The sequence below is a fragment of the Mesoplodon bidens genome (assembly GCF_964165515.1).
Source record: "Mesoplodon bidens genome assembly, chromosome: 5".
In the NCBI taxonomy this organism is placed as follows: Eukaryota; Metazoa; Chordata; class Mammalia; order Artiodactyla; family Ziphiidae; genus Mesoplodon; species Mesoplodon bidens.
Window position 1 is genome coordinate 144,402,416 of NC_138161.1, and position 25,425 is coordinate 144,427,840.

At 52.7% G+C, this 25,425-nt stretch overlaps 1 protein-coding gene across 2 annotated transcripts in view; it reads right to left on the reverse strand.

Moving 5' to 3' along the window:
• Nucleotides 1-22,392, reverse strand: part of EPHB1 (EPH receptor B1) — a gene marked incomplete at both ends in the record, with an annotated part of 429,185 nt that extends 406,793 nt beyond the window's left edge. For both annotated transcript variants that reach the window (XM_081234446.1, XM_081234445.1), the window contains one exon: nucleotides 22,332-22,392. In XM_081234446.1, the coding sequence (XP_081090572.1) occupies nucleotides 22,332-22,392 (61 nt within the window). The remainder of the gene's footprint in view (nucleotides 1-22,331) is intronic.
• Between the last annotated feature and the right edge of the window lie 3,033 nt (nucleotides 22,393-25,425).

Sequence of the window (25,425 nt, forward strand, 5' to 3'; positions counted from 1 at the left end):
AAATAAATAAAAAGCAACTACCAGGAACTTGCTGTTGAGGAAGCGTTTGGTAAGTGGAATAACTTGGATCATTATTTACCTGTGATCGAGAGCCCAGCCCTCATGAACTGAAAAGTTACCCTAAGCATCTCTTCCTCCACTGCATGAAGGCAGCCAGTTTCTCGTCTAAGGGGCTGTTCTGGAAAGGTGGAAGGATGGAGGGAAGGAAGGAAAGGAAGTGGGGGAAGGGGGAAGCCAGGAAGGGAGGGAGGAATGCTCTGAGCCCTCCTGGCGGACAGGCCTCCCCGGGCCACAGGGAGGCCTGTGCCCCTGTCCCCAGACTCAGAGAGGCCGTGGTGCAGCAGCAGGGACATTGCCAGCTGCTCTCTAAAACTGCGCCCTCTTCCCAGATGGACGCTCACTCCATTTCCCAGCTCATGTCTAGCCAGGATCACGAGAGGAGAGGAAGTGTGGCGTCATCTCCAGGCTGGGGCAGGTAAGAGTGCCGGCCTTCTCCACCAGCACGGCCATCGCCGCTGGCCTCCGTGGACTGTGAGATGAGGAGGAAATAAACTTTTATCTTGTCGGGTAACAGATTTGGAGTCTGTTGTTACGGCAATTAGCTGACACTGGCCAAATTGGAAATTGGCACCAAGGGTGTCCATCTGTCCTCTGAGCGAGGCTCAGAGCAGGAGGTGGGGGAGGCGAGGCTGGGCTAGGGAAGGAGGCAAGAGTGTCGCAGGGAAGCCCCCAGCAGGGCAGAGAGGAGGGGAGCGGGGAGGCAGGAGCTCGGGGCAGGGCAGCCACCTCGCCCACAAGGAGAAGTGTCTGAGCAGCCTGTGGGAAGCAGGGTGTGGGCTCGAGGTGGAGCCCCAGCTTCTCCAAGCAAACCCCCCAGGCTACAGCCCTGAAGGAGGAGGGAAAGAAGATGGAAGGACGCATTCATTGAGTGTCCACTACACACTCAGCACTGCAACAGGCACCGGACTTGTGTTGGCTCACTTTCTCCCTATGGAAGCCCCTACGAGGGGGGTATTATTCATTCCCACTTTACAGAGGACATGACTGTCCAAGGCCACACGCCAAGAGTGGCCAAATGAAGACAGGCACCTGGTCTCGGAGACCACCCAACATATACCACTGCACCTCCCGGGGGACATGCATCCTGCCTGCTGGCTGCCTGTGCAGGGCACTGACACACAAATAGGAGGCTCCAGACCTCAAGGCACAGGAAAGGGAGAGGCACTTACCAAATGGAAAACCGCAATTTATCACGGCAATGGTAAAACAGAGGGGTGTTTCTGCCTGCCCACCTTCCATTTCTCTGTGTTCAGTTAGGAGCTCACCTCTGCCACCTCTCCTGTTTGGTATCCCAGGTATAGACCCATTTCTGCCCTATTCAAACAGCCCTCTCTGCTCATAAGCTGGCCCCTAAGCATCCCTTGGTCATCTGAAGATTAAATCTGCTCCCATCTACCACCCCCACCCCATTTCCAGCCAGGCTACCTGTTCACGCTAAAACACAGTCCTGTGAGAGAAGAGGCCAGATGTGCGGAAGGCTCCCAGGGGACCATATTATTGTCCCCAGGAGTAGGGGCACACCAGAGCCAGGTCGAATATGGGAAACCAAAGGCGCCTTACCCCCACCCGGCTGTCTGCCTGTCAGACGCTTAGGGCGCCAGGGACTTCCGATCTCGTTACCCCACAGAGCTGAACACAAGTTTCACACCTGTGGAGTGACAGTCAAAGAAAAGTGAAGTCTATGGCCCAGGAATGTGAGATGATCACCTGAGGGAACATCCTGTACCTGGTTACACCTTCCCTTTCCATATCCTTCCTCTCTACCTGGTCCTCAGCAGAGTCGGGGGCACAGACAGCCCCACAAGCTCAGGTGAGCCGGGACTGGGGCAGGGACGGGGCGCTCGGGGAGCCACCTGTTTGAGAAGTAGGTGATTGGACGCTCAGGCCTGGGACCTTGAGAGGTATCTGTGAACCTGGCTAGACATGGAAGGGAGACTCTCACCTGTCACCCCGCCCTCCCACTCTGGGCCGGGTGGTGGGGTCTTAGACTTGATCCCCTCTATGGGGATCCTCTATGGGGATGACCACTTAGCCACTGGAATCAATTGCACTCACCGTTACAGGAGAGGCGGCTTGACATCTCCAGAGCAAGGGCCAGTTCTGGGACAAAGCATCTCACACACCGCAGCTCTAATTCCTACTCAACAACCTCTTACTGGAGACCCCAGAGGGGAGGGGATTGGACCCCATCACCTCCATTAGATAGGTGACGAGGTGAATTTCCAAGATCACGGCAGCCAGTCTTCTGACCCCAGCACTGCACCTCTGCCATGGAGGCACTCCTTCCGCTTAAGGCCAAGGAGGGGCCCCGTGTGGACACCTCCACCACGACAGGGAAACCAGTGCCACCCGCACCATGTGAACTCACCACACACATCCGCCTCCAGCCCAGTGTTCCCTCCAGCCGAGCCATGAGCCCCACTGGCCATGGGCCTGGGGACACAGGTGCTAAGAGCATCAGGGCGTCCGGCCTTTAGGGCATGAAAGAGCTGTGCAAACTGCAGAGTCGCGGGTCTGATGGATATTCCACATTGAGGACAGCAAGTGCAGGAGAGTTCTGGGGCCGCAGAGGGGCGTGTGGGCAGGTGGAGGCCCTCAAACTTTATTTTAAAACTCTATTTTCTCTTTACAAAAACAGGCAGCCAGCCCACAGGCTAGAGTTTGAAGATTTTTCTTTAATATTCCATTAAAGTATTTATCTTGGTTACTGAGTTTTGGGATGCCCCCTTAAATTTTGCATGCCTCAGTCCTCTGACCCTAGTCCCAGCCCTGTGCTTCCCTGTCCCCACAAACTTAAATCCTGGCCTAGTGAGAAGAAATCTGGAGGCAGGGTGGGAAAGGGAGCAGTGGGCCACAGGCCCTCTCCTTACTCTGCTACGGCTGTGGGGATTTCATCCTGACTTGCGCAGCCGGGGGTTAGTGACATGGGAGGCCCAGGGTCTGGAATTCCTGGTCATGATGTCCAGCTATCAAATGTCACCCCAGCACACACGCCTGAGTATCAACTTTCCAGAGACTACTGGAGCAGACAAGACAGAACCACACACTAGCAATGTAAGGTCTAGACAAGGTCTTGGTAGGCAGGGTAAAGACTTGGGGATCAGCCTTCCTGGAGGAGATGGCCAGGAGGTCTGTGCTCAATGAAAAGAGACATTCAGAAGAAATGACAATAATAATGGCTCAGCAGGTTATCCCATTTATCTTTCACTACAATCTGAAGAGGTAAGTAGTGCCATCCCCACTTATCAGATGAATAAACTGAGGCATAGAGAGGTTAAGGAGTCCAAGGTCAGAGATGGAGTTCCAATTCAGGCTTATCTGACTCCAACACTCTCCTAAAATGCTTCAGAGAAAAAAAAATTCTTTCTGTTCAGGAAGCAATTTGGGAAAATCTGGGACACAGGAGATAAAGCACCAGGTACAGAGGATATGGTGGTTGGCTCCATCACTTACCTCTGGCTGTTACTGAATTTTGCTGCATCTCAATTCCCAACCTTCCCTGAAAAATACATACTGATAAATAAACAGGGTAAAATATTAACAATTCTTGAATCTGGGTGGTCAGCTACGGATGTTCGCTGCACCATGATTTTTCTTTACTTTTAGAAATATTCATAATAAATTGGGAAAAAGCAAAATATCCCCAGGTTAAAACTGATATATGACCCCATCAATAAAAGTCCCTGGCATGAAAATAGCTGAATAAAAATAGCTACATTAAACAGCTGCACCAACCCTCTCACGGTGTTGTGAGAATATAAATTGGTTCAGCATTTTTGGAGGGTAACTTGCAATATCCATCAAACTTTTAAACAAGACGCATTTTTAAAAACTTTTTATTTTCAAAATAATAGCCATCACACAAGAAAGTTGCGTGAATAGAACAAAAAAAACCCACCATATACCCTTACCCTGACTCACCAATTTTTCACATTTTGCCACATTTGCTTTTTTATTCTCTCTTTCTACAAGTATACTTTAGCGTATAAGAGAATATACATATACATTTGTGTATTATGTATACATTTATTATAGGATATGCACACACTTGTTCACTTCTTTTCCTCCCCAAGACCTCTGAGAACAGGGTGCATACATTAAGAGAACAAGGTTATTCTCTTACTTGACCACAAGTTGTTAAATTTGGCAATTTTAACATTGTGATGATACTTTCATCTAATGAGACCCTTCCCTTAATTTGGGGTGTTCATTGTCAACTGTCCAAATACTGTCCTTTAGAACAACTTTTTTTCCAGTGCAAGATCTAGTAAAGGAACATGTGTTACATTTACTTGTCATGACTCTTTGGTCTTCATTAATCTGGAGCAATTCCTTTTTTTAAAAAAATGCTCAAGAAAGGTTTGTTAAATTGTTTAAAGAGGCCACATCCCTGATGCAAAAGTTTTAGAGCCTGGGACTCCTGATCGAGGCAGATCTGAATTCGGTCATTGCAAGGCAGGGCCTGGGATTCTGCATTTTGGGCAAGCTCCCAGGTAAAGCCCAGGCCCTGGCTCACAAACCACACTCCGAGTGTGAGACCAGAGAAAACAGCTGTGAGAGCTGGTCCAGACCACTGCAAAAAGCATCTTGCTTTCCTCTAGGTGACCCCATGTTGGCAGTGTCAGCTGCACCCTGGGACTCAGGATGCAACAGTGATGCTGAGCCCTCCCCCACAGGAACACCTCCTGGGCTTTCCGGAGCCAGGAGATCCAAGACAGAGGGGCACAGGTCACAGAAACGGGCTTCTCTGCAGGTCCTCCGCCCCAGATGACTCTGGCCCAGGCAGGGCGAGCTTCGCTGGAAGAGAATCCTGTGTTCTGCCTCTTCTACCAGCAAGAACCCTCTATTTTGTGCAAGAGGTACCCCTCCTTCAGGAAACCATCCTGGCTACCCTGGCCATTCCGTCTCTCCGTCCTCCGACCTCCTACAGCCCCGGCCACCTGGCTGAGCCCCTGAGCACCCACTTGACTGTATTGCTATTCCACGTGCTTGCCTTGCCTTTCCCATTGCCATACCTCCACTTCTGCTACTTCTCCCATGACACGTGCCCCACCACTCTCCATCTCCACATGTTCAAGGTACAGTTTACCCCTAAGCTTCTCCATAAAACAGGTCCTTTCAATGGTGTCTCCTGGTCTGAACCATTGTCAGGTCTCTCCATCCAGCTCCAGGTGTGTTGGTCTTGTCTTCACAATTCGATCTGGGTTTCCTATGCTGCTGTTGTTTTGTTTGATATGAGTCCCTGGTTTTATGCCATGGTGGCCCCAGCACCAGCTTCTCCCTGAGTGACCCTGTGCAGTGTGATAGGGACCCAGTCCATCCATCCAGGCATCCACCACTTACCAAGTACCTCCTCTGTGTCCGGGTTAGGGTTAGGGTGGATTCTGGCTAGGGTGCCTGCCCTGCCCTGTCCAGAGCTGGAAGTGATGCAGAGTCAGCTGCATCTTTGCTCGTGGGCACAAGAAGTGCTTGTGAGATGTGACGCAGGGCCCAGCTGAGCCCATCAATTCTTGATGACACCATGGCAGGCCTCCACATGCTTGTTATGTGTCACCTCCCCCATGATTACTATGATCACTGATCATCATCATGCAAATAACAGCAAACGTGGTTGAAGCACCTACATCATCCCTGGTGTTGAGAAGCCTGTGGAATCCTGCATCTGTCACCTAAAGTTCAGAAACGACCCAAAGTCATTCTCCACGGCTTGAAGGCAGCACAAACTGGTGGGGCTGGGAAACCTCTCAGGAGTTGGAGCAAGAGAAAGGTGATGAGCCACCTGGGTGCCCTATCAAATGGGCCCAGCCTGAGACCAGGCACCCCGAGCAGTGCCAGACCAACCTTCATAGAGCAGCCTGTGAAGAGGAATCGCCTTTCTCCTTAAGAAGGAAACCCCAAACCAAAAGATACCTGTAATAAGACCACCTGGAGAAGCAGGATGCGTGGGGATCTCTGCCTGATTTCTGCTGCCCAGCTCCCCCCGTAATGCTGGGCCGGGGCAGGGCACGGGCCCTCCCTTCATACCCAGGAGTATGGTGGAGACAGGCTTGGAACTTAGGGATAACACATGGGAAATAAACACAGGGTGACACAACGCTGGATCACCTGAATTATGGCTTCCTGCGGAGGCTCACACATTCCCACAGCAAGAGCCCACTTTCCAAGGTTCTGGCTCCGATCTGGGGATGCACTTCTTACCTGATAACTGACAACCATCCTTGTCGAGGAGATCATGGCCCATCCCTACCCCACCTCCAGGAATGAGGCCCAGCAGGTACCAACCTACGGTCTTCTCAGCACAACACAGCAACCCCAACAGACAGGCAGGAGTGGGGGTGAGGTTTCCCTGTTACCTCCAAACAACCATACAAGTGGAAATGGACCCAGAACAGACAATCCACTCACAAAAAAAAAATGGACAAAAGATCTGAACATCCATTTCATCAGACTATGTATGAATGGCTAAGAAGCACATGACAAGCACAACACTGTTAAAGAATGCAAATGAAAACCATGGGATGCCCTTATATACACCTCAGAATGGTTAAAACTAAAAAGACTGATGATAACCATTGCTGGTGAGGATGTGGAGCCACAGGGACCCTCATACACAGCTGACGGGAACGCAAAGTGTTTGAAAAACAAATCGGCGGTCTCTCATAAAGACAAAGTCACACTAACCGTACCATCCAGCAACGCCACTCTTAGGTATTTACCCAATACCTAAGAAAAACCTCTTTTTCGTTCTGTGTCTTCACGAAGAAACATAACTCAAATGATGTTCACAGTAGCTTTATTCATGAAAGCCGAAAACTGGACACTAGAAGGAAATGGCCATCAACTGTTGAATGGATAAACCAAGTATGTATATCTATGCAATGGAACACTACTCAGCAATAAAAGGAAGGAACCACAGTTGTGGGACGACATGGATGAATCTGAAATGCATTGTGCTGAGTGAAAGAAGCAAAACAGAAAGACTACATGCTCTGTGATTCCATTTGTATGAACTTCTAGAAAAGGCAAAACTGTAGAGGCAGAAATCAGGTCAGTGGTGGCCAAACGTCAAGGGGAGAGGGATAGAGGCAGGGGGTGGCAGCAAAGGGACATGGGAGTGATGAAAACATTCTATATCGTGTTTGTACGGGGGCTACACACCCACATTCATTGGTCAAGTCTCATGGAATTGTACATTTAAACTTGGTGAACGTTACTGTATGGAAATTATACCTCAAGAAAGCTTATTTAAAAAATGGACCCAGACTCAAGAAACTATTTCCAAATCTGGGGAACTCAGGACTGACACTGACTAAGTACGGGCTGGCACAGCCATGCTTGTTAAAACACTGAAATCCTTCTGCACTGACTGGTAGATGACCACTTCCCAAGGCTTCTGGTTACCCTTGTGCCCCAGGCCTTCAAGGGACACCACTCCCCGGACCACCCCAGGACGTGACAACTAAAGGTTAATACCAGCCTGCAGGCGACATCCTGGACCAGCTAAGGTGGACATCCTTTCAACCAGCCGGTGCCACTCTTAGCAAAACTTACACGGGAAAACAGAAGATGCCAAGCTGTGCTCTAACTCAGCGGAGGGCTGGCTAATTTGCTGCCTGACTTATTTCATGTAGATCATGCTTTCTGCACAGGGGTGCACAGTGATTCTTGGGGGAAGGTGGGGAGCGAAAAATCTTAGGTATTACAATGGTTTGTGGCCCCAAAGGGCCTCAGTCCATAAAGAGATGTACAGTATATCCAGGTATTAACATGTCATAGGGTGTGGTAGGGGGTGGTCAGGAAAAATGTCTACAAAGGCTCCTGGGAGATGGGGGTTTGGGGTGAGGGGCAATGAGGCTAAAGTTGAGAAACACTGGTTTAGATGCAGAGCAGAGAGAGCCTGACACACAGAGCAGCCCCCAGCGCACAGGCGCAACTCCCACCTGATGGTTTCCCTATGCAATGGGTCCCCATCCTTACCACAGTGAGGTGGCGTCATGAGCCGGAGGACGTGTGAAGGAGGGAGTGACCACAGGAGCCCCTGTGATCCTTCTTTACAGGAAGCCCCGTCATGGCAAACCCAGTCACTCATGCTCCATCCTATGAAAGCCTTTAAACCAACTCAACTCAGCAAACTGTCACTAGAACCCCAGCGGCCAGCACCCATCAGGACGGCTACAATCAGGACTCCACGTGGACTTCTACAGGGAGCCAAGTCCAAATCCAAGGATTTCCACCCCTCTCCTCTGGACGTCTTTGCTTCCGGAGCTCCTGATGGTAGAACCACGTGCAGCACGTTGGTGGTTTTCCGCCGGTGTGAAATAATGAAAACAACCTCCAAGTGAGAAGAAATTAAGCGCTGTGGCTGAGTCACCTGCTTTGTCAAGCTCAGCCGAGTCCCGGCCTCCCTGCGCAAGGCTTGCTTTGTGCACTTATACGTTATGACAATACTATAATTGTTCTTTCAGTCCCTTCTGGATATTTAATAGCAACGTGAAGGGGGAGGCGCAAAGGTCAGCCCTACTGTAGAACGAGCTTTGTTCTTATTGTCCTTTTCTGAATAGCATCTTCCCTTTGCCAGCTGTTGCATGTCAGTGAGCCCTGGTGGTGGAGGCCTGGTGCTGCTACAAAAGTAGCACCACCTACTCTGGGCGGAATATTCTAATTTCCTAACCAGTCTCCGTGCCACTGTCTATCCTCACCATCTGCATAAATACACACACAAGCGCACACACTCACAGACACACGCACACACCGGGCTTCCCCACACTCCTCCAGCGCTACCCACAGCTACAAGCCCAAGAATGGAAAGAATACCAACCATCAAGAGCAGAGAAATGAGACGATGTACCTATTTGGCATATTCATTTGGGCAATTACTCTCTCTGGTTAGGTGACAAGTGAAATCTCCTAGGATCTCAGAAGAAGAGTCGCATACCTATGTTTAAAAAAAAAAAAAAAAAAAAACCTTTCTTTAAGTTTATTCCTGAAGTTCACAGTAGTTGGCAAATGGAACTCATTCTTATCAGGATGCAGCATGTGAGTGGAGCAAGCACTAGGAAATAGCAGAGCCCTGAGCTCCCATCCTACCTTGGCATGTCAGGGTACCTGCCCCACCTTGCCATTTCACCTCTCTAAGCCTCAGCTGCCAGATCTATAAAATGGACCAAATCCACTGTCCCTCTGAAGACAGAGCTCACCTCCAATGCTGAGATCTGTGATTCTCTTCCTGAAGATATATTATCAGAGGGCAGTTTGCAGGCACCAATAGGCTATTGGGAGCATTTCAAAAACAAGGGTCTTCTTAGAAGTCTGCATGTTCAGATAGGGTAAGGAGGAACCGCATTGTAATTCAGAACCTGTGTGATGTTGTCAGTGAGTGTGCCTTGTGTCTGGGCAGGGCTCAGTTTGGTAACTCAGGTACCATAAAAGAGGGCGATGTAGCCCCAGCAGTCTGTGTCAGAGAGCAGCTTTGTACCTAATCCTGAGGGTATGATAGTTGCTAAGGAACCATTGAGATGCAAATGAATTGGCAAATACTTAGCAGCAAGATATCAGACAAGAGTGGGGAGGGGATGCTTTAAACAAGTTAGTCAGGTGAGTGAAAGGAAAATAACTTTCTTCTGATTGGAAAAAGAAAACCATGGGTTTTTATGCAGAGCGGCAGCATTGTGTTACTGTGTTTAAAAAAAAAAAAACTTTTTCTGCTTGGCTGGGAGTAGAGGAAAGTTGGAGCCAAGAGCAGGGAACTTGAAAGGGCAAATGGAGTCTTCCTCTGACGAACTCTAGCAGATTTTAGATGTCTCTCTCTCAAAAGAGAAAGAGACATCTAAGGTGTGAAGAAAGAAGTCTGCAAAGGACATTGAAGACCTGCCATCTTTATACAAGTCTCAAAACCTAGACAAAAAGTACACAGAAAACTGACTAAATATTCTGCTGACACAAAATGGAAATTCCTGGTGAGACTAAGCCATGACTGAGAATGGGGGACAATAAGAGGAAATGAGCCATCTCATTGTACCTATGAGTTTGCATTTCTTTCATTCTTGCTCTCCTCTGAGCATCCAATTTAAATGCAATGGTTAGGTTAAGATGTTGTGGTATCTGTGTTGGAACCCAGAGAGTTACAGTGAGAAGCATAGCCCCTCACTCATTGTTTTTTCATCTTGTCCCAAATAGGAACCCTCCCTTTTTCAGAGTCTAGCTGAGATACCCTAGTCTTAAAATCATTTTGCCTTCAGCCAAACACCCCTGCTGTCTTACTGTTCATCACTTTGAGTTTGATCTTGATGCTCAGGAATATAGAAAATATCCTTCTCAAGAAAGAAGCTGTTTGCCCAGCCATCTCTAGGTCTCCCTTCCTGGGTTTTCACTTTTCTATCACCTTCACTTTCCCCTGCTTTTCCCACATGTTCATCCAGGACCATCACAGCTGCAGTCTCCTCCTTCTGCCTCCAGAGTCCATGTTCTTTCCTTTCCTGCACACTAGCCCTCTGTAATCTTCCAGTGATGCAGGAAGGTTGAATGCGTGTGGAAGACTGTTGCCCTGTCCAGCACCCACTCCCGCTTCTTCCGGTAACAGCATCCTGACATTTCTGTGGGGAGACAGCCATCCCCCATCTCAGGCCTGGTGGTTCAGGTGGGTCTGGGCTAACTCTCACACCCCCAGCTCTGGGGATGGGTAGCCATGCACCCCAAGCCTGGCCGACGAGTGCATTTCAACATGCTGGTGACAGAGCCTGGCTCATGGAGAGGCTTAGAACCCAAGGGAACCATGGAGACAAAACTTCCAGGGCTTTTGCTGGAGCCACTGGGAGTGAGAATTCACCTCTGCTGAAATTTCAAGAGGATGTGAGTTTGAGCTGTCACTGGCCACATGACCAATCTGGCAGGAGAGCCTGCTGGAGAATGAAGTCAATGTAAATGACTGGGCTGATTATTCTCCATTGCCCCTCCAGACCCATTTCTTTGCCCTCTTCTGAGCCTCAGGAGACTGACTTCCATGGACCAGGTTTCCACGTCCACCACCTTCTTGCTGGGTTCACCCAACAGGAGGTCCTGGCAGGTGATGAAATAGTGGAGGAGAAAGAGTTCAGAGAATCTGATGCCCCTCCCCCCATCCCCATGCATGGTTTGGGCAGCAGCTGCATTCCTCTATCTACGTCTACAGCTCCCATCGGGGAGCTCTCTACAAGTACAGCTCTTGCCAGGTCCTGGTGGCATCAGTCCCTCCCCTTCCCCCTTCTGGCCTTGGGGAGCTATGGTTTCCCTCTATTCCCAGACCCTGGGTGCATCCCACACTTTTTGGTGCCCTTAACCCTGTTCATACCTCTGGAAAAAGTCTCTTCACTAAACTCTCCTCAATTAACCCTTTGAGAATGCCATGTGTTTTCTGCCAGGACCTGGGTTGACACAGACACAAAGCTAAGGAATGAAGAAAGGGAGACTGAGTCCTAAGACAGCCTTGGTGCCCCAAATATAATCACAACCTAAGTCCCAAACTGTCCAGGAATAACAAGGGCCAGTAATCACTCCTTACCCTTTGCTTTTCTCCAGCTTGAGTTGTACACCTGTCCCTACAACCAAAGATATGGCTAATAAAATTGGTAAAGCCCCTCATGGAGAGCTCCGGAAGTCCACCTTCATAAGACAGAGAATAGGAATGACTATCAGTCTTGGTTTCTCATCCCTACCCACTCCCATCTCTGTCTGGCAAATTTCTACCGCCCCTCCAAGGAGCTTTCCCCATGTCTCTATCTCTGTTTCTCTCTCTTGCACACACACTCTTGCTTCAAATCCTTCCCATTGGAAGTATGACCCTCTCCTTTGGTTTCTGCTAGCAGCTGATGTGTAACTGTTAGACCCCACAGCTAGCATATGCCATCATACATCCTGTTACAGCTTGTAGTTTGCATGGCTCTGTCCCCCCAACCAGTCTGCTAATCGGTGAGCTCCTGGAAGGAAAGGCTGTGTCTTTCTGACCTTCATGTTTTCAGCTTCCAGTGCGAAGTTTCTCATGTAGATGCTCAACAGATGTGCTCTGTAGGAGTATTCATGAACCTGATGCTCCCAGGCCAAGCGGTCAGTTCTGCCCCCCTGCTCCCACTCCTCATTTGCCTTTTGTAGAATTTGGGCTCTCACCTCTGGGAGTGGCTCAGCCCTCCTTGGATACCCCGGGATGGGGCTGTATCATCCCTCAAGGCAGCCTATCCCAGCTTGGTTCAGTTTGTCTGGAAAGAATTTAATAACCATGCCAAAATCCATCTCCCGTGCTGAGTAAAGCTAAGCCTGCTTGGCTAAATGACCCTTCATGTATTCACAGAGAGGGGTTGTCCCTGCCCCACCTTCTCCCCTCATTTTCAGTTGCCCAAGCCCGCACCCATCACCCTCAATCACATCAGCCTGTTTACTCCGTTTATAGTACTTTCCTAAAATTATGTTCTACTTATTTGTGGCCTTAATAACTGTCTGTCCTGCCACCAAGATGCTCCCAAAGGCTGGGCTCCCTTTCCATGACTCCCTGTTTTGCACACACTGCCTGGCACATAGTAGGAGGTTGACAAATATTTGTTAGATGTTGAATGAATGAGATACCATTTCTCTTCCCTCTCCCCAGCCTCTCCTTAAGTCCTCTCTAATCTTCTCTAAACCATTTTACTTCTGCTACTTCTCCTAGGATATTTTGGTTATCAATTGCGACATAACAGACCAATCCAAAACCTAGTGGTTTTAAACTATGACAAGATTTACTTTGTCACAAATCTATAATTTGGACAGGGCTCAGTGAGGAAATCCTGTCTCTTCACACTTAGAGTCAGAAGAAATGGCTGGAAAGCTGGAGGCTGCAACCATCTGAAGACTCACTCACTCAGATGTCTGGCATTTGATGCTGGCAATGGGCTGGGATTTAAGCTAGGGCTGTGGCTAGAATATCTCCACGTGGTCTCTCCAAGTTGCTTGGGCTTCCTCACAATATGGTGGCAGTGTCACAAGGTCTCACATCCCTTGTGAGAGAGAGTCAGGAAGAAGCTGCAGGATCTTCTCTGATCTCACCTCCAAAGTTAGGCAAGATCACTTCTGCCATGTTCTATTCATCAGAGTGAGCAGAAGGCCAACCCATATTTAAATGGAGAGGAGCTAGGTTTCATATTTTGATAAAAAGAATATCAAAAAATATGCAGACATGTTTTAAACTACCACAGAAGACATGATTTCAGGTTTTTGTGTGCTCTACTGACCTCTTCTTTCTTTGTATTCATTAATACAACATACACATTGCTGCTACCTATATGTCACATGCTGGGGATACCATGACAATGAAGACAGAGCCCCACCCTTCAGGGGCTCACAGAGCTGTGGAGTCTCCAGTGAAATAAACATGCAATTACAGACCAGTGTGGACTGTGCTCCCACAGAGGGAGGCAGAAGCAGCTGTGGTAGGGACCAGCAGGCCACTTAGTCCAGCCTGGGACCAGGAGGAGGGCTTCCAAGAGGAGGCAACCACTATAGCAAATTCTAAAGACTAAGTTAGAGCTAGCCAAGGAAAGATCAGTGACAAGCACAACACAGGCAGAGCAAGCAGGTGCAGACCCGGAGGCACATGGCAGCAAAACACTCAGTTGGGCCCCTGCACAGATGGGGAAAAAGAAAAGGGGATGCCCGGGGTGTGTGTACCTGTGCAGCGTGTGTGCCTCTGTGCCCGTGCAGAGCAGGGGAAGATGGAGCAGCAGAAGGTGCTGTTGGCAGGACCAGAGTAGGGAAAAGGAGGACCCAGATTGTGAAGGGTCTCGCATCAGTCCTGAAGGTGCTGGAAGAGATTCACACACGCCCCAGCCAGGGTAAACCTAAATAGCACAGTGTGGTCTGACACCCAAAGTATGGTCTGACCAGTGCCCAGCACAGGCCCCTGGGGACCCACCCACAACTCCGTGGATGGTCTGATACTAAGACCCTCTTCCTTGCCCTGAAGCTTACAACCTGCGCTCCACCCCATCCCCAATGCACCCAGACCACTTCGATGCATTGCCAAAGGGCCTGAGAGCATCCCTCTTTGGGCTCCCTTCCCAGCCCTCCTGAGCGAGGGTCCTCCCTTCTTTCTCCCCCTTCCAAGCTCACCACACAGCTCAAGCCTCAGCATCAATGAGAAAGCCAAGGGCAAAGGTCCCACCTTGATATACTGAAAAAATAACAAGAGGAAAACAACAGAACAATGAACTGCAGGCCCCAGCTGCCGCTCACAGATAAGGCGTTTTCTCTGCCGCCCCTGTTGATGAAGCTGCCTGCCCTTATTGCCGGTCCTCCTGCTCAGCACTGTCCACAGGCACGGCCTCAGAGGGACCGGGCACTGTCCAATGAGACTAGGATGCTGGGGGGTTTCTCTCCCCACTCCTCCTACGTGCCTTCCACACTCAAACCTGATGCTAAACCCCCATGTCCTCCCCTGATGTTGTGGGTCTGCACCTGTCCCGACGGACAGGAGCTGCCAGAGCTCTGGGAGTACCACGGCCCCAGGCAGGGCAGGGTGCACAGGGCAGAAGTCAGGGCGGTCCCCAAAGGAGAACATGGGCAGCTGGCCCTCTCTCTGGAAGGCGGGCCTGTGGTGGGAGCTCTAGGAGGCCCACAGCAACCTGCTCCCCACACACCGCCACCATCACGAGCCCGGCCCAGATGCCGAGCCACCACCGTCTAAGCAACATATCAAAGACAAGAGCCAAATGGACAGGCAGCAAAAAGAAAACCACTAATGACCACAGTGGGGGTCTGACTGGTGGGACAACATGGGAAAGGCCATGTGCAAACAGGAAAATGCAAACTAAGAAGGAAAAAGCTCTTCCTCCTCCAACTGGCACAGGTGGGGCAGTTCCAGAGAGCAGGAGGACAGCCTGGCCACAGGGACTTGGGCACAGAGGCCAGGATATTGTCTGGTACCTTTGACAGCACCTGGCAGAACAGTGAATAAACAGCTGGTGCTTAATAAGTGCTCCCTGATTTCATTCATGAGTAAGCAATGTTCAATAGAAAAGGCACTGAACTGGGAGGCAGAGGCTGAGGAGCTGTCCAACTTCAATTTGTCAAGACTTCGGTTTGAATCTTAGCTCTTGTGCCAGTGATGCCTCAGCTTCCTCACCTGTAAAATGGGAGAAGAGATGCTTGGATATTAAGGGTATGGGATCAGCACATGGTAAATGGGCAATAGAAGCTTAGTCTAGTCCTGGCTCTAGTGCTACCAGACTGTAAGGTTTCTGGAAAGTCTCCTCCCTTCCCTACAACTCGTCTCCAGTCCTTCTCCCGACACATCGGGGCCCTGGGAACAAGCCTAACTCCCTGTTGGCCCCCACGAGCTGAAGCGGCCCCAGGATCAGTCCCAGGGACTTCAGAAGCTAGTGCTAGGCTGCAGCCTGGGGCCCCTGTTCCCTCACTTGCCCCTCCCCTCCTGGCCACCTGCCTCTGCCCATTTCTCTGCTCATTATCACCTCCACTGGTGGGATGGAGAAGCAGAACAGGGAGGTTAAATTCCAGTCAGTCATTTTGTCACTTGCTGCCAGGAAACAGGAGGGACGAGAGGAGCGACTCCGGGCCTCGGGTGCAACTTGTGGGCAGAAATGAGTCCTGGTAATCCTCAGGAAATTTCCTATATGTTTCCACGTTGGCCCAGATCTGCTCCAGAGAATTCTGGGAACCTTCCATGAGGGCACAGAGCAGCCTCCTTCAGAAGATGCTAATGGTTTCTCTGCAGGCGCTGGGGTTTCCCTGCCCTGCAGAAGCACCTCTGCTGGGGGCAGAGTGGGAGACGGCCTTTTTCATCACTTTTTCAGCCTCTCTAGCAAATGAGCATCCTGAAGACCCCATTATGGGGGTCGTTATGATGTAGTGAAGGACCCCCGATTTTCGGCTCCCATGCTGCCCGGGGAATGAGGGAACAGGTGGGTAAGATATTCTTCCTAGGCTGTGGAAGTGAAACCTTCTCTTTCACAGTTAGTGGCAAACATAAAAGCCAGTTGCCCCGAGAGACACCTGGCGGATGATTCTGCGTGAGACCAGTGAAGACTGTGGCCCCAGTGCTGGACCAGGTCAGCAGGCCTGGACCAGGCCAACAAGAGGTCCCGGGAGCAAGGTCTCCTCATGGAGGGCACCAGGCTAAGACCCTTCTTAATGTCGGCCCAGCTCACACTCACTCACCTCTGAGGGGCTGCTGCAGAACCCCTGCCAGCCTAAGAGGATCCACACCTCACCCACAACTAGTCAGGGGGTCACCATGCCCCAGACTGCATTTTACCCACAGCTGCCAGCCCCAAACCTACTTCTACCACTGCTTCTACCCTTGGCTTTGCACCCACCCCAAGCCCCTGCTACCCTCTCCATCATAACGGCCCCTCCGTTAGCCTTTCAACAATGAGGAAACGGGGGCACAGGGAGGGAGAGAGCAAACTGTACATCCGGTTGCTTCCTGTGTCTTAGGTCAGACGGAAAGCAGTGTTCCATTAGCAAAGAAGAATCAAGCCCACCACCCTCCAGGCCTCCCTGCACAGTGTGTTCCCATCTCTCTAACCCCCAGCGGAGTGATCAACAATAGCCAGTGAGGTGACTCAGATGTCAGGCTTGAGGGCCTTTGATGGAGCAGGTGGCCCTGACCTGGCCACTCAATGCCCCCCTTCTGAGCACAAACACACACCTGGGGACCCTGACTATTGCTGCAACTGAAATGCAATCCACGGAAGGGGCTGAGAAATTTCTCACGCAAAATTGTGCTTTTAAATATGGAATCTCTCCCAGGGCGTTACTTTATTATTATAGTAATTTCCTCAGAAGGGCAGGCATCCAATGCTGTTTCTCCACCACCTTTGGAGACATGGAAATCTGATGGAAATATTCAGGTTGCTTAAGTGGCTAATGCAGAAGAGGGAGACATAAAGGCAGCCCTTCCAAGGAATGTGGACTCCTAGAATCCAGGTACAGGGATGTGCTCTAGACTGTTGGTGAGAGGGTGGTGGGGGGAACAGGTAAGGATCCAGTGTGCTACCTCCACTGCCCCCAGGATGCACAGGGTGCCCAGGCCCATCTCCTTTAGGGACCCTTGTCCACAATCATTTCTTCCTTGGGAGAGTGGCCAGGGCAAGAAGAGGAACAAAGATGCTCCCAGTCTTTCTACTAGATTTCTCATCGGAAGCCTCACCACGGTACAGGTCCCTAGCCCTGCGCCTGCCTGTGCACGGGACGGGACTAGAGTGGGAGGTGGGAAAGAAGGGGTAGGGAACTGGTGCTGCAGCTGAAGGGCTGGGATCATCCGAAACTTTCACTCATCCCTTCTCCCGTGACCAAGAAAACATGGAGTCCCCGGTAATCAGTGGAGTACCCAACGGCCAGTGGTTGAATCAGCATTAGAATTCTTCCCGCCCACGGATTCAGGTGGATCTGAACCTTTCTTCATGCAAAGCCTACAAAAGTGATGCAGTGAGGTGGAGTGGTTAAGAACACAAACCCCAGAACCTGACTGCCTAGGTCCCAGTGCAAGCCCCTCACTAGTTATGTGGTCTTATCAAATTACTGAACCACCCTGTACCTCAGTCTTCTCATCTGAAAAATGGGAGAGGAGGGTTAATAATAATACCTACCTGATAGGGTTGTCTAAAGTTTAAGTGAATTAATTTATGTAAAGCACCTAGCGTTAAGTGTTAGCTATTATCAGCAGTTCCCAAATATACTGGTGCCAGACTGCCTGCATCTGAATCACTGGGGCCCTTTATTAAAAATGAAGGTCCCAGGCCATTCAGTAAGTGCAAAGTGGAGCAAGACTTGCCCAGGATTTGTGACCGCAGCCTATTTTTTTTTTTTTTTGCTGTACGTGGGCCTCTCACTGCTGTGGCCTCTCCCGTTGCGGAGCACAGGCCCCGGACGCGCAGGCTCAGCGGCCATGGCTCACGGGCCCAGCCGCTCCGCGGCATGTGGGATCTTCCTGGACCGGGGCACGAACCCGTGTCCCCTGCATCGGCAGGCAGACTCTCAACCACTGCGCCACCAGGGAAGCCCCGCAGCCTATTTTAGAACCATTCCCCTGGGCAGAATTTCCAGGAAGCACCTACAACAGGATTTTCTGGGAGGCCAGAATGCAGACTTTCAGGATCTATCCAGACCTGCTGAACTTTTGTGGGAAGAGTCCAGGACTCTATAGCAAATTGCCCAGGTGCCATGAGGCTGCCTAAAGCCTAAAAATCCCTACCTGAGATGACTGGCTTCCAAAACTGCCTCCACCCTTTGCCCACACTGGAAACCCTACGCTCCTGAACCTTAGGGTTTCTAAGAAGTCTTGAGGATTAGCTAAGATGATTGTTTTAGTTTAATAATATGAATGCATCTTTGACTTTAATAGCATCTTTATTTTTAAACCGGTACAGGGATATCCTCATAACAGATGTTACCTGTCCAGCTTCTAAGGCTGGCATGGGTGAGCATCACCAGCTCCTGGCAGCTCTGCTTTACCAACCCAGAAGGTTCAGGCCTGGGTCCTACATCTGTAGCTGTCTACACCGCCAAGACTTTTCTCAAGCAATGGCCCAGGGCTGCGTTACCTTTCCTCGCCAGCATTCCACTCACTGGCTTCGGGGCGCCTCCACAATCACTGAGTAGTGGTAACTGTTTCATAACACACAGAAAATATAATCAACTAATGGATAGAATTCTCTCAAATTTACTTTTCTCTCCCAGACATTTTTTTCAATCTTTGGCGCCTGCTACCGCTTGCCGGCTCATGCATGCTCATGGATACCCAAAACAGAGGCACATGTAGCAAATGAATATTAACAGAAAATGCAGAAACTGCCAATTACCCCCTGGCCTGGTGGCCTGTTGTAGGCACACAGGCTGAGGTTGGGGTTTTTTGTCACAAACTGTGAACGGTGAGATTCAGTGCCCTTGCATGTCAAGGTGGGGTACCCCACGAAGGGGTGCAGTAACTCAGGGGTGTATGTATTCATACATCAGCAATTCCTTCGAGAACTCACTATTTGTTAAGCCCTACCACCAAATCAAACGTGTGCACGTACAAGGGTGGCAAGCCCAGGATTTCACTCTGGGCCACATCAAAGAGCAGTTCTCCCGGGAGTGCTCTGGTTAGCGAGCGTGGAACACAGAGGCCACCTGCATGTCTATGGTCATTCGTGGACGCCTGTGGGTGCTCGGGCTGGGAGGATGCTATGAGCTGCCAGTGATTCCAGGGCACTGCCTCCCAGAAGGGCCAACACGCTTAGCCCAGGAATACTCCACTCTGAGGGAGAAGTGTCTGTGGCCAGCCCAACACCTGAGAAGCACCTCAAGAGAAGCCCAGGTCTCCAGACCCCAACACAAAGGGTATGGTCCAAAGGGCAGCTCAGAGAATGCAGCCCGCAGACACCAGCAGCCCGTTCTCAACGAGCTCTCAGGCCCAGTGTGAAAAGACATGGACTTGAAGAGGCAGTTGTTTTTCTGAAGACAGAGAACAGAGCCCTGGTTCTGTGTATAGAAGTCCAGAGTATGTCAGCATCCCTGCCTCCCAGCCTGCCTGCTCCCCTCTGAAAATAGCCTTTAGAAGCCCATGCCTCTGCCATGCATGCCGTCTCCCTCCCCACACAGCAGAGCGGGCTGTAAGCGGGGAGGGAAGGGGCTGTCCCCTTCAGGGTGGGCCTCTCACTCCCCAGGTCAGCCAGCCCCTTCCCTGCTTCCACCCCGGCGGAGGGTCTCCTAGGGCCCCGCCTGCTTCTGGCTAAGTGTCCCCACCACCTGGCCCACGGCTGTCGTTATCTCTCTGTCGCTGCCCTGGCCTGGGCCGAGGACCTGACTGCTCTTGGAGCTGCTTGCCCTGGGTGACAAGGGCCCCCTGAAATTCCAACAGAGACCCACCCACGAGAGAAAGAAGACAGACAGACACAAAAGTGGCCAAACCAGCAAGGGGAGGCGCCGCCTGGCCACGGCAGTGTAAGAGGGATCTGCTCTCTGTGTAGGCAGCTCATTGATCCACTTTTCTGATAATTATTCCTCACTCATCGCAAGCCGAATGACGCTGGCCCCAGCCCAGCCAGGTAGGCGGGAAGGCAGCTCCGCGTGTGAGGAGGAGAAAATGAGCCCGCCTGTGTTCGTGGGGGAGAGGAAGGAGTGAATGGTGTGTACTATCCCTGTGCACTGAGCAGGGACGCCAGGGCTGCTTCAATATTCCGCTGAACGTGGCATTTCTTTTAACCCTTACTGGAGAGACAGACGTTCAGCCCAGAAAGCCGGGCTCTTCTGGCCAGGCTAACGGTAAAGTTTCCGAGCTGCGAGGAGGGAAGGGCTCCGGACGACCTGGGTGACAGGACCGGTACGCGCGGCTGGGCGCCCGCACCACGGCACCCTCCCTGGGGCCTCTCCAGCCCAGCAGATAGGGAGGGCTAGCCAAGAGGGGGTCTAGGGTAGCAACCGCGCTCCGCCAGATGCCCGGTGAGGTCCCACACATTTGCTCTCCAATTTCGCTCGAATGCATGTGCCCTCCTTCAACGATGGAGACCCAACGCCGAGACCAGGCTCCCCAAGTAGGCACCTATCTGCTCTCCGAGACCGAGCCGCTGACCCTCCAAGGGGCGCGAAGATCGGCGGGCAGGACGCGCCGCCCCAGCGTTAGGAAGTGCAGTGTGGCCTCGCCCATTGCAAATGCCCGCTCTCCCAGGTCGTCCCGACTGGTGTGGAGGTGCGCCTCGCCTGGCTTGTCCTAATTCAACCGCTCCCGCGCGTGCCTCTCAATAAGTCAAATCCGAGCATCCCTTCTGCGGGGTGTTGATCGCGCTCCCCAACGTTCCAGGCCCTGCACGTTCCCAAGAGCAACCCCCTCGGCACAAAGACCCGGCAGGCAGAGAGGGCAGCGGCGGGCGGAGGGCAGACAAAAAGCCTCCTTCAGAAAAGCAAAAGCGAGCTTTCTAGGCATTAATCGCCGCGCCCCCGCGCCGCCACCAGAACGAACGCGGGGTAGGTGGTCTTCGCTACCAGGCCGGGTAATCTTAGCCCCGCCGCGGGGCCACAAGGCCCCAGCTTCGCCTCGAGAAGGGCACCACTTTCAGGAGGGGTCGGGGCGCTGAACCACGGGGTTTGGGGCCGGGCGGAGGTTCCGCTGGGCAACCAGTAGCAGTTGGACGAGGACCTGGGCGGCCCAGCGGAGCGAGCTCCCAGCTCGGAAGGCGGCGCGGGCGCCGGGGGCTGCGTGCGGAGTCCCTCGGTGGAGTTTCACCCACGCCGGACACCGGGGCTGCGGGGCTGAGGCGCGTATCCCTCCCCAGAATTGCTTCCATCCCGACACTAAACTCCGCTCTAGGCCGGCTGCGTTTCGGGAGGGGGCTGCGGCCGCCGCTCTGCTTCGAGGAAGGGGGCGGGGGAAGGGGGCGGGAGGCGGGAGAGGGGCAGGGATTTCCCACAGGGATCCGCGGGCGCCGCCGAGCGCGGGTCTCCCTGCTGCGCCAGGCGCTGTGCCCGCGGAGCGCGCTCTCCGGGCCACGACGGCAGAGGCACAGGCAAGGCTGAAGGAGCAGGGAGAGCGTCGCTGCGCGTCGGCTACCTTCCCAGGCCGGAGGGATACTGGGCGAGTTTCGTCAGGACTGATCGCGCACCCCACCCCACCCCTGTTTTCAGGAGCAAGAGGCGACAAACGTGTTCACCCCGGCCCGACCGACCCGGGAAAGAGGCAGCCCGCAGGCTCCGGTACCACCAGCTGTCCCCCGAGGGTCGGGCCAATGAACTCAGCTCCTCTCATTCGGCAGCCACTTGCGAGGTACCGGAGCAGAGCTTCTCCGGTCCCGGCGCGCAGCGCTAGCCCGCCGGGCCGAGTTCTGGAGCCCGCGGATCCCGAGCGGAGGAAAAGGAGAGGTGGCGCGCGGCTGCCTAAGAGCATCCGTGCCCGGGATAGGACGCGAGCAGACTGACGCCCGTACTCCAGGGGCCGGACCGCCCGAGGCGCCCCTTCCTCCCCAACGCCCGTCTCCGCCGGAGCTAAGAAGCCTGCACCGCAGTGCAGCGGGCTCCGTGCTCTCTGAGCCGAGCTGCGGGAGACCGGGGCTGCTAAGGTGCGCCCGGGCGCGGGAGCCAGAGGGCTCCGCGAACCAGCTGCGGGCGCCGAGAGCCAGCCGGGGGCGCGCGGGTGGGTGCCGCCCCAGCCCCGCTCTCGGCCGCGGCCGATGCTCCCCAACAACCTGGCCCTCGGGTCGCGGGATGCAGGCGACGCATAGCAGCCACAGAAGCCCCGGGGATACAGCCGCCAACTTGCTCCGCGGTGGGTACGTTACCTTCCATCGCGGCCACTGCGGATGCCAGGAGGAGCAGCAGCAGCAGGCAGTCCAGGGCCATCGCCGGCCGGCGGTCCCCAGGCCGAGCCCGAGCCGAGGCGGCCGCGGGGGGAGGGCACCGCGTCTCGGGGTGCCGCTGCGCTCCCCGCCGGTGGCTTCTCCGTATCCTTTCGCGCTCTGGCCGGGACCGGACTCCCCGGAGCGCGGCGTGGGCGTGGGCGGGAGTGTGCGCGCGTGGGGCGGTGCGGGCGCGCGTGGGTGTGGGTGTGCATGTGTGTGTGTGTGTTTATGGGAGAGGTGGGTGTGTGCGTGCGTGTGTGAGAGAGCGGGCGAGGGAGTGCGAGCCGGAGAGAGCGCGCGAGTGCGTGTTCGTCCTGGTGTCACATTGCGAGCTACAGCCGAGCCTACTGGAGGACTGAGCCGGCCAGACTGACGGGGGAGGGTGCGGGATCCCCCACCATCAGCTCTCTCCCCACCCCTAACACCTCCTGTCCAATCAAGGAATCAAACCTGCAAAATTCCCCCGTCCAATCAGGCGCGAGCACCTCCTTACACTGGCATTGTTAGTTTAAGAAAAACTTTTGCTTGCAAGGCTGTGCGGGAGGGCTGGGAAGGCGCTAGGAGGGGTCCGGGCTCCCCCTGGTGGTGCTCTCAGAGAACCGCACCGGCCGGCCCCAGCTCTCCATGCCCTAACCTAGGGGCCCTAGGGAAGGGGCCGACTAAGACCCTTCCCCTTACAGCCCACCAGGACTAGGTGAACTATAAATAATCAAATTTGTCTTCTTTCATCTTCTCAGCGAGACAACCCTGACTACTCTATTTAGTGCAGCCCCCATGGCACACCCTATCCCTCCTGCCCATAGCACTTCACCTAACACACTGTGGTTTTTACTAATCAATTTTGTTTATTGGGGGTCTCTCCTTACCAGAACGGGATTCGTGTGTGCTTTGTTCACTACGGAATGGCCAGTGCCTAGAACAATGCCTGGCCCGTAGAAGGTGTTGGCATGTATCCGTTGACTGAATGAATGAGGTTCAGAGAATCTGGGGGCGGTAGCCCCAGGGTGCAGGGCACTGGATATGCTTCCTGTCCAGCTCCCTGCTGCTCTTTTACCCCAGAAATCTCTGGCTGCCTTTAGTTTTCACTTCCCCATGTGTTCTGTGAACATCCACCGAGGGCTCCGACCCCAGAGGACAGGTCAGGAGGGAGGGACCAGTGGTCACACAGTCCCTTAGAGGGGCAGAATGCAATAGGGGCAGTGAGAGCTCTGCAAGGTGGTAGGCGGGGGAAGGCACCAAAACTCTGGGGGAGGGGCTGGAAGGACTTGCAGAGGCAGCAAGAGGAGGACAGGGCATTGGAGGCAGGAGCGATTCTCCCCGGCTCAGCACCCCCAGCTCTGCTTTCTTTTCCTGTCTCTAGGGATAGCCGGAGCGTTCAAGATCTGCCTTGAGGCTGTAAAGCTATGCTGGAGAAGTGACCTCATCCCATCACCCCCACCCCAGACCTGATGATGGTCTGGTCCTACAGGGTCAGGGAGGACCTGTGAGGTCAACCCCCCAACAGTCGCCTCTTCCCCACCAAGCCTTTCCCAGGTTTGTCAGTGACTTAACTGTGGGCGGATGTGATGGCCCCTCCCACGCTCTACGTCCTCCTCTTCCAGCTTTGCCAAATCAGCTTCCCACCCTGAATGTTTAGTCTCTCCTTTGCTGGGACTGCTCCCCGCCTCGGTCATAGCCAGACTCCTCTCCCCATCCTGACACTGTTTGGCTTCCCCCACTCTGACTCGGGCTGCCTCCCTCCCCACTGCCTTCCATGCCACCCTGCCTCGGCACCAGCCTTCACTCCCTTGTCCTCCTTCTTCACCACCAAGCACATCCCAACATCTCCGGAGCCATCACCCCGGGAATGACCCACTCCCAGTTACCCATAGCCCTCCTAAGCCCTCAGCACCCTTGACATCAGGGAGCTCTCCTCAGTTTCCATGGTGCCGCTCTCCTCCTACCTATCTTAGCACTTCGTACTGTTCCCTCTTCAACTCTTGCTGGGTCCATGGACAATTCCTCAGCAGCTTCACCTGCTCTTCTGCCTCCAGCCCTGCGCCCGTGGATGGATACATGGATGAGTCTCAGACTCCTTTCTGTCCTTTGCTACATCACAGTCCTTTTTTTTTTTAAGAAATATTGCTTTATTTGAAAAACTTACTTCTAAATTACTTTTAAAATATTTTTTAAAGTCATAAAGAGCACCCAAGAAGAAAATGTACACAGTTTCCATAGGAATAAGGACCAAAAAAATCGTGTTGATAATTGTCCCAAATTACATTTCCTGAAGGAAAACAATGTAATGTTTAACCTTCTTTTTTTGAGGCAGGGTAAGTAAACTACACACATCATAATAAAATTTTCTTACTTTACAAGGAGGAAGGACCGTGGTCCTGTTTTTGATGCATATTAAATACAAAACACAAAATCCACTGTATGAACATCACAGTCTTTTGAGAGGTACATTAGGCAGAGTCCCCTGTGCCACAGCTTGCTTCTGATGCCCTTGGCCCATGCCCGTGAGCCTGTCCCAGTGCCAGCCCGCTGCTTTGGTCACCCAGCTTCCATCCCCTCCCCTCTCCAATCCTTCGGCACTCTGCTGCCAAACCAATCCTCCTCAAGCCAAGCTTGATCTTATCTCTTCCCAGCACAGAAACCTAATGACTCCTCATTGTGTGCTAAAGAAAGACCAGCCACTTCAGCGTGGCATCCAGATTCCTCTACAAGCTCCCTGGAACATGCCTTCTCAACCCAGACTTTGCCAGGCTCCCTCTGGGCTGGGCTGCTCAGCCAGCTTGATCCCCTCACCAACCCCACACCCAACCCAGGCTCTCATTCCCTTGCACCTGGCTAGCCATGCATTCACCCATTTATTCCACAAATATTTATTGGGTACCTACTATGAGCCAGGCAGGGCTTTTTTGAGGCTGGGGAGACGCAGACAGAGACCCTGCTCTGAGGCAGCTTACGATGTAGTGGAGAAGGATGACAATAAAGAGGAAATAGGTGTCAGGTGGTGGGAAGGACTGGAAAATAAGCAAGGTTAACAGCT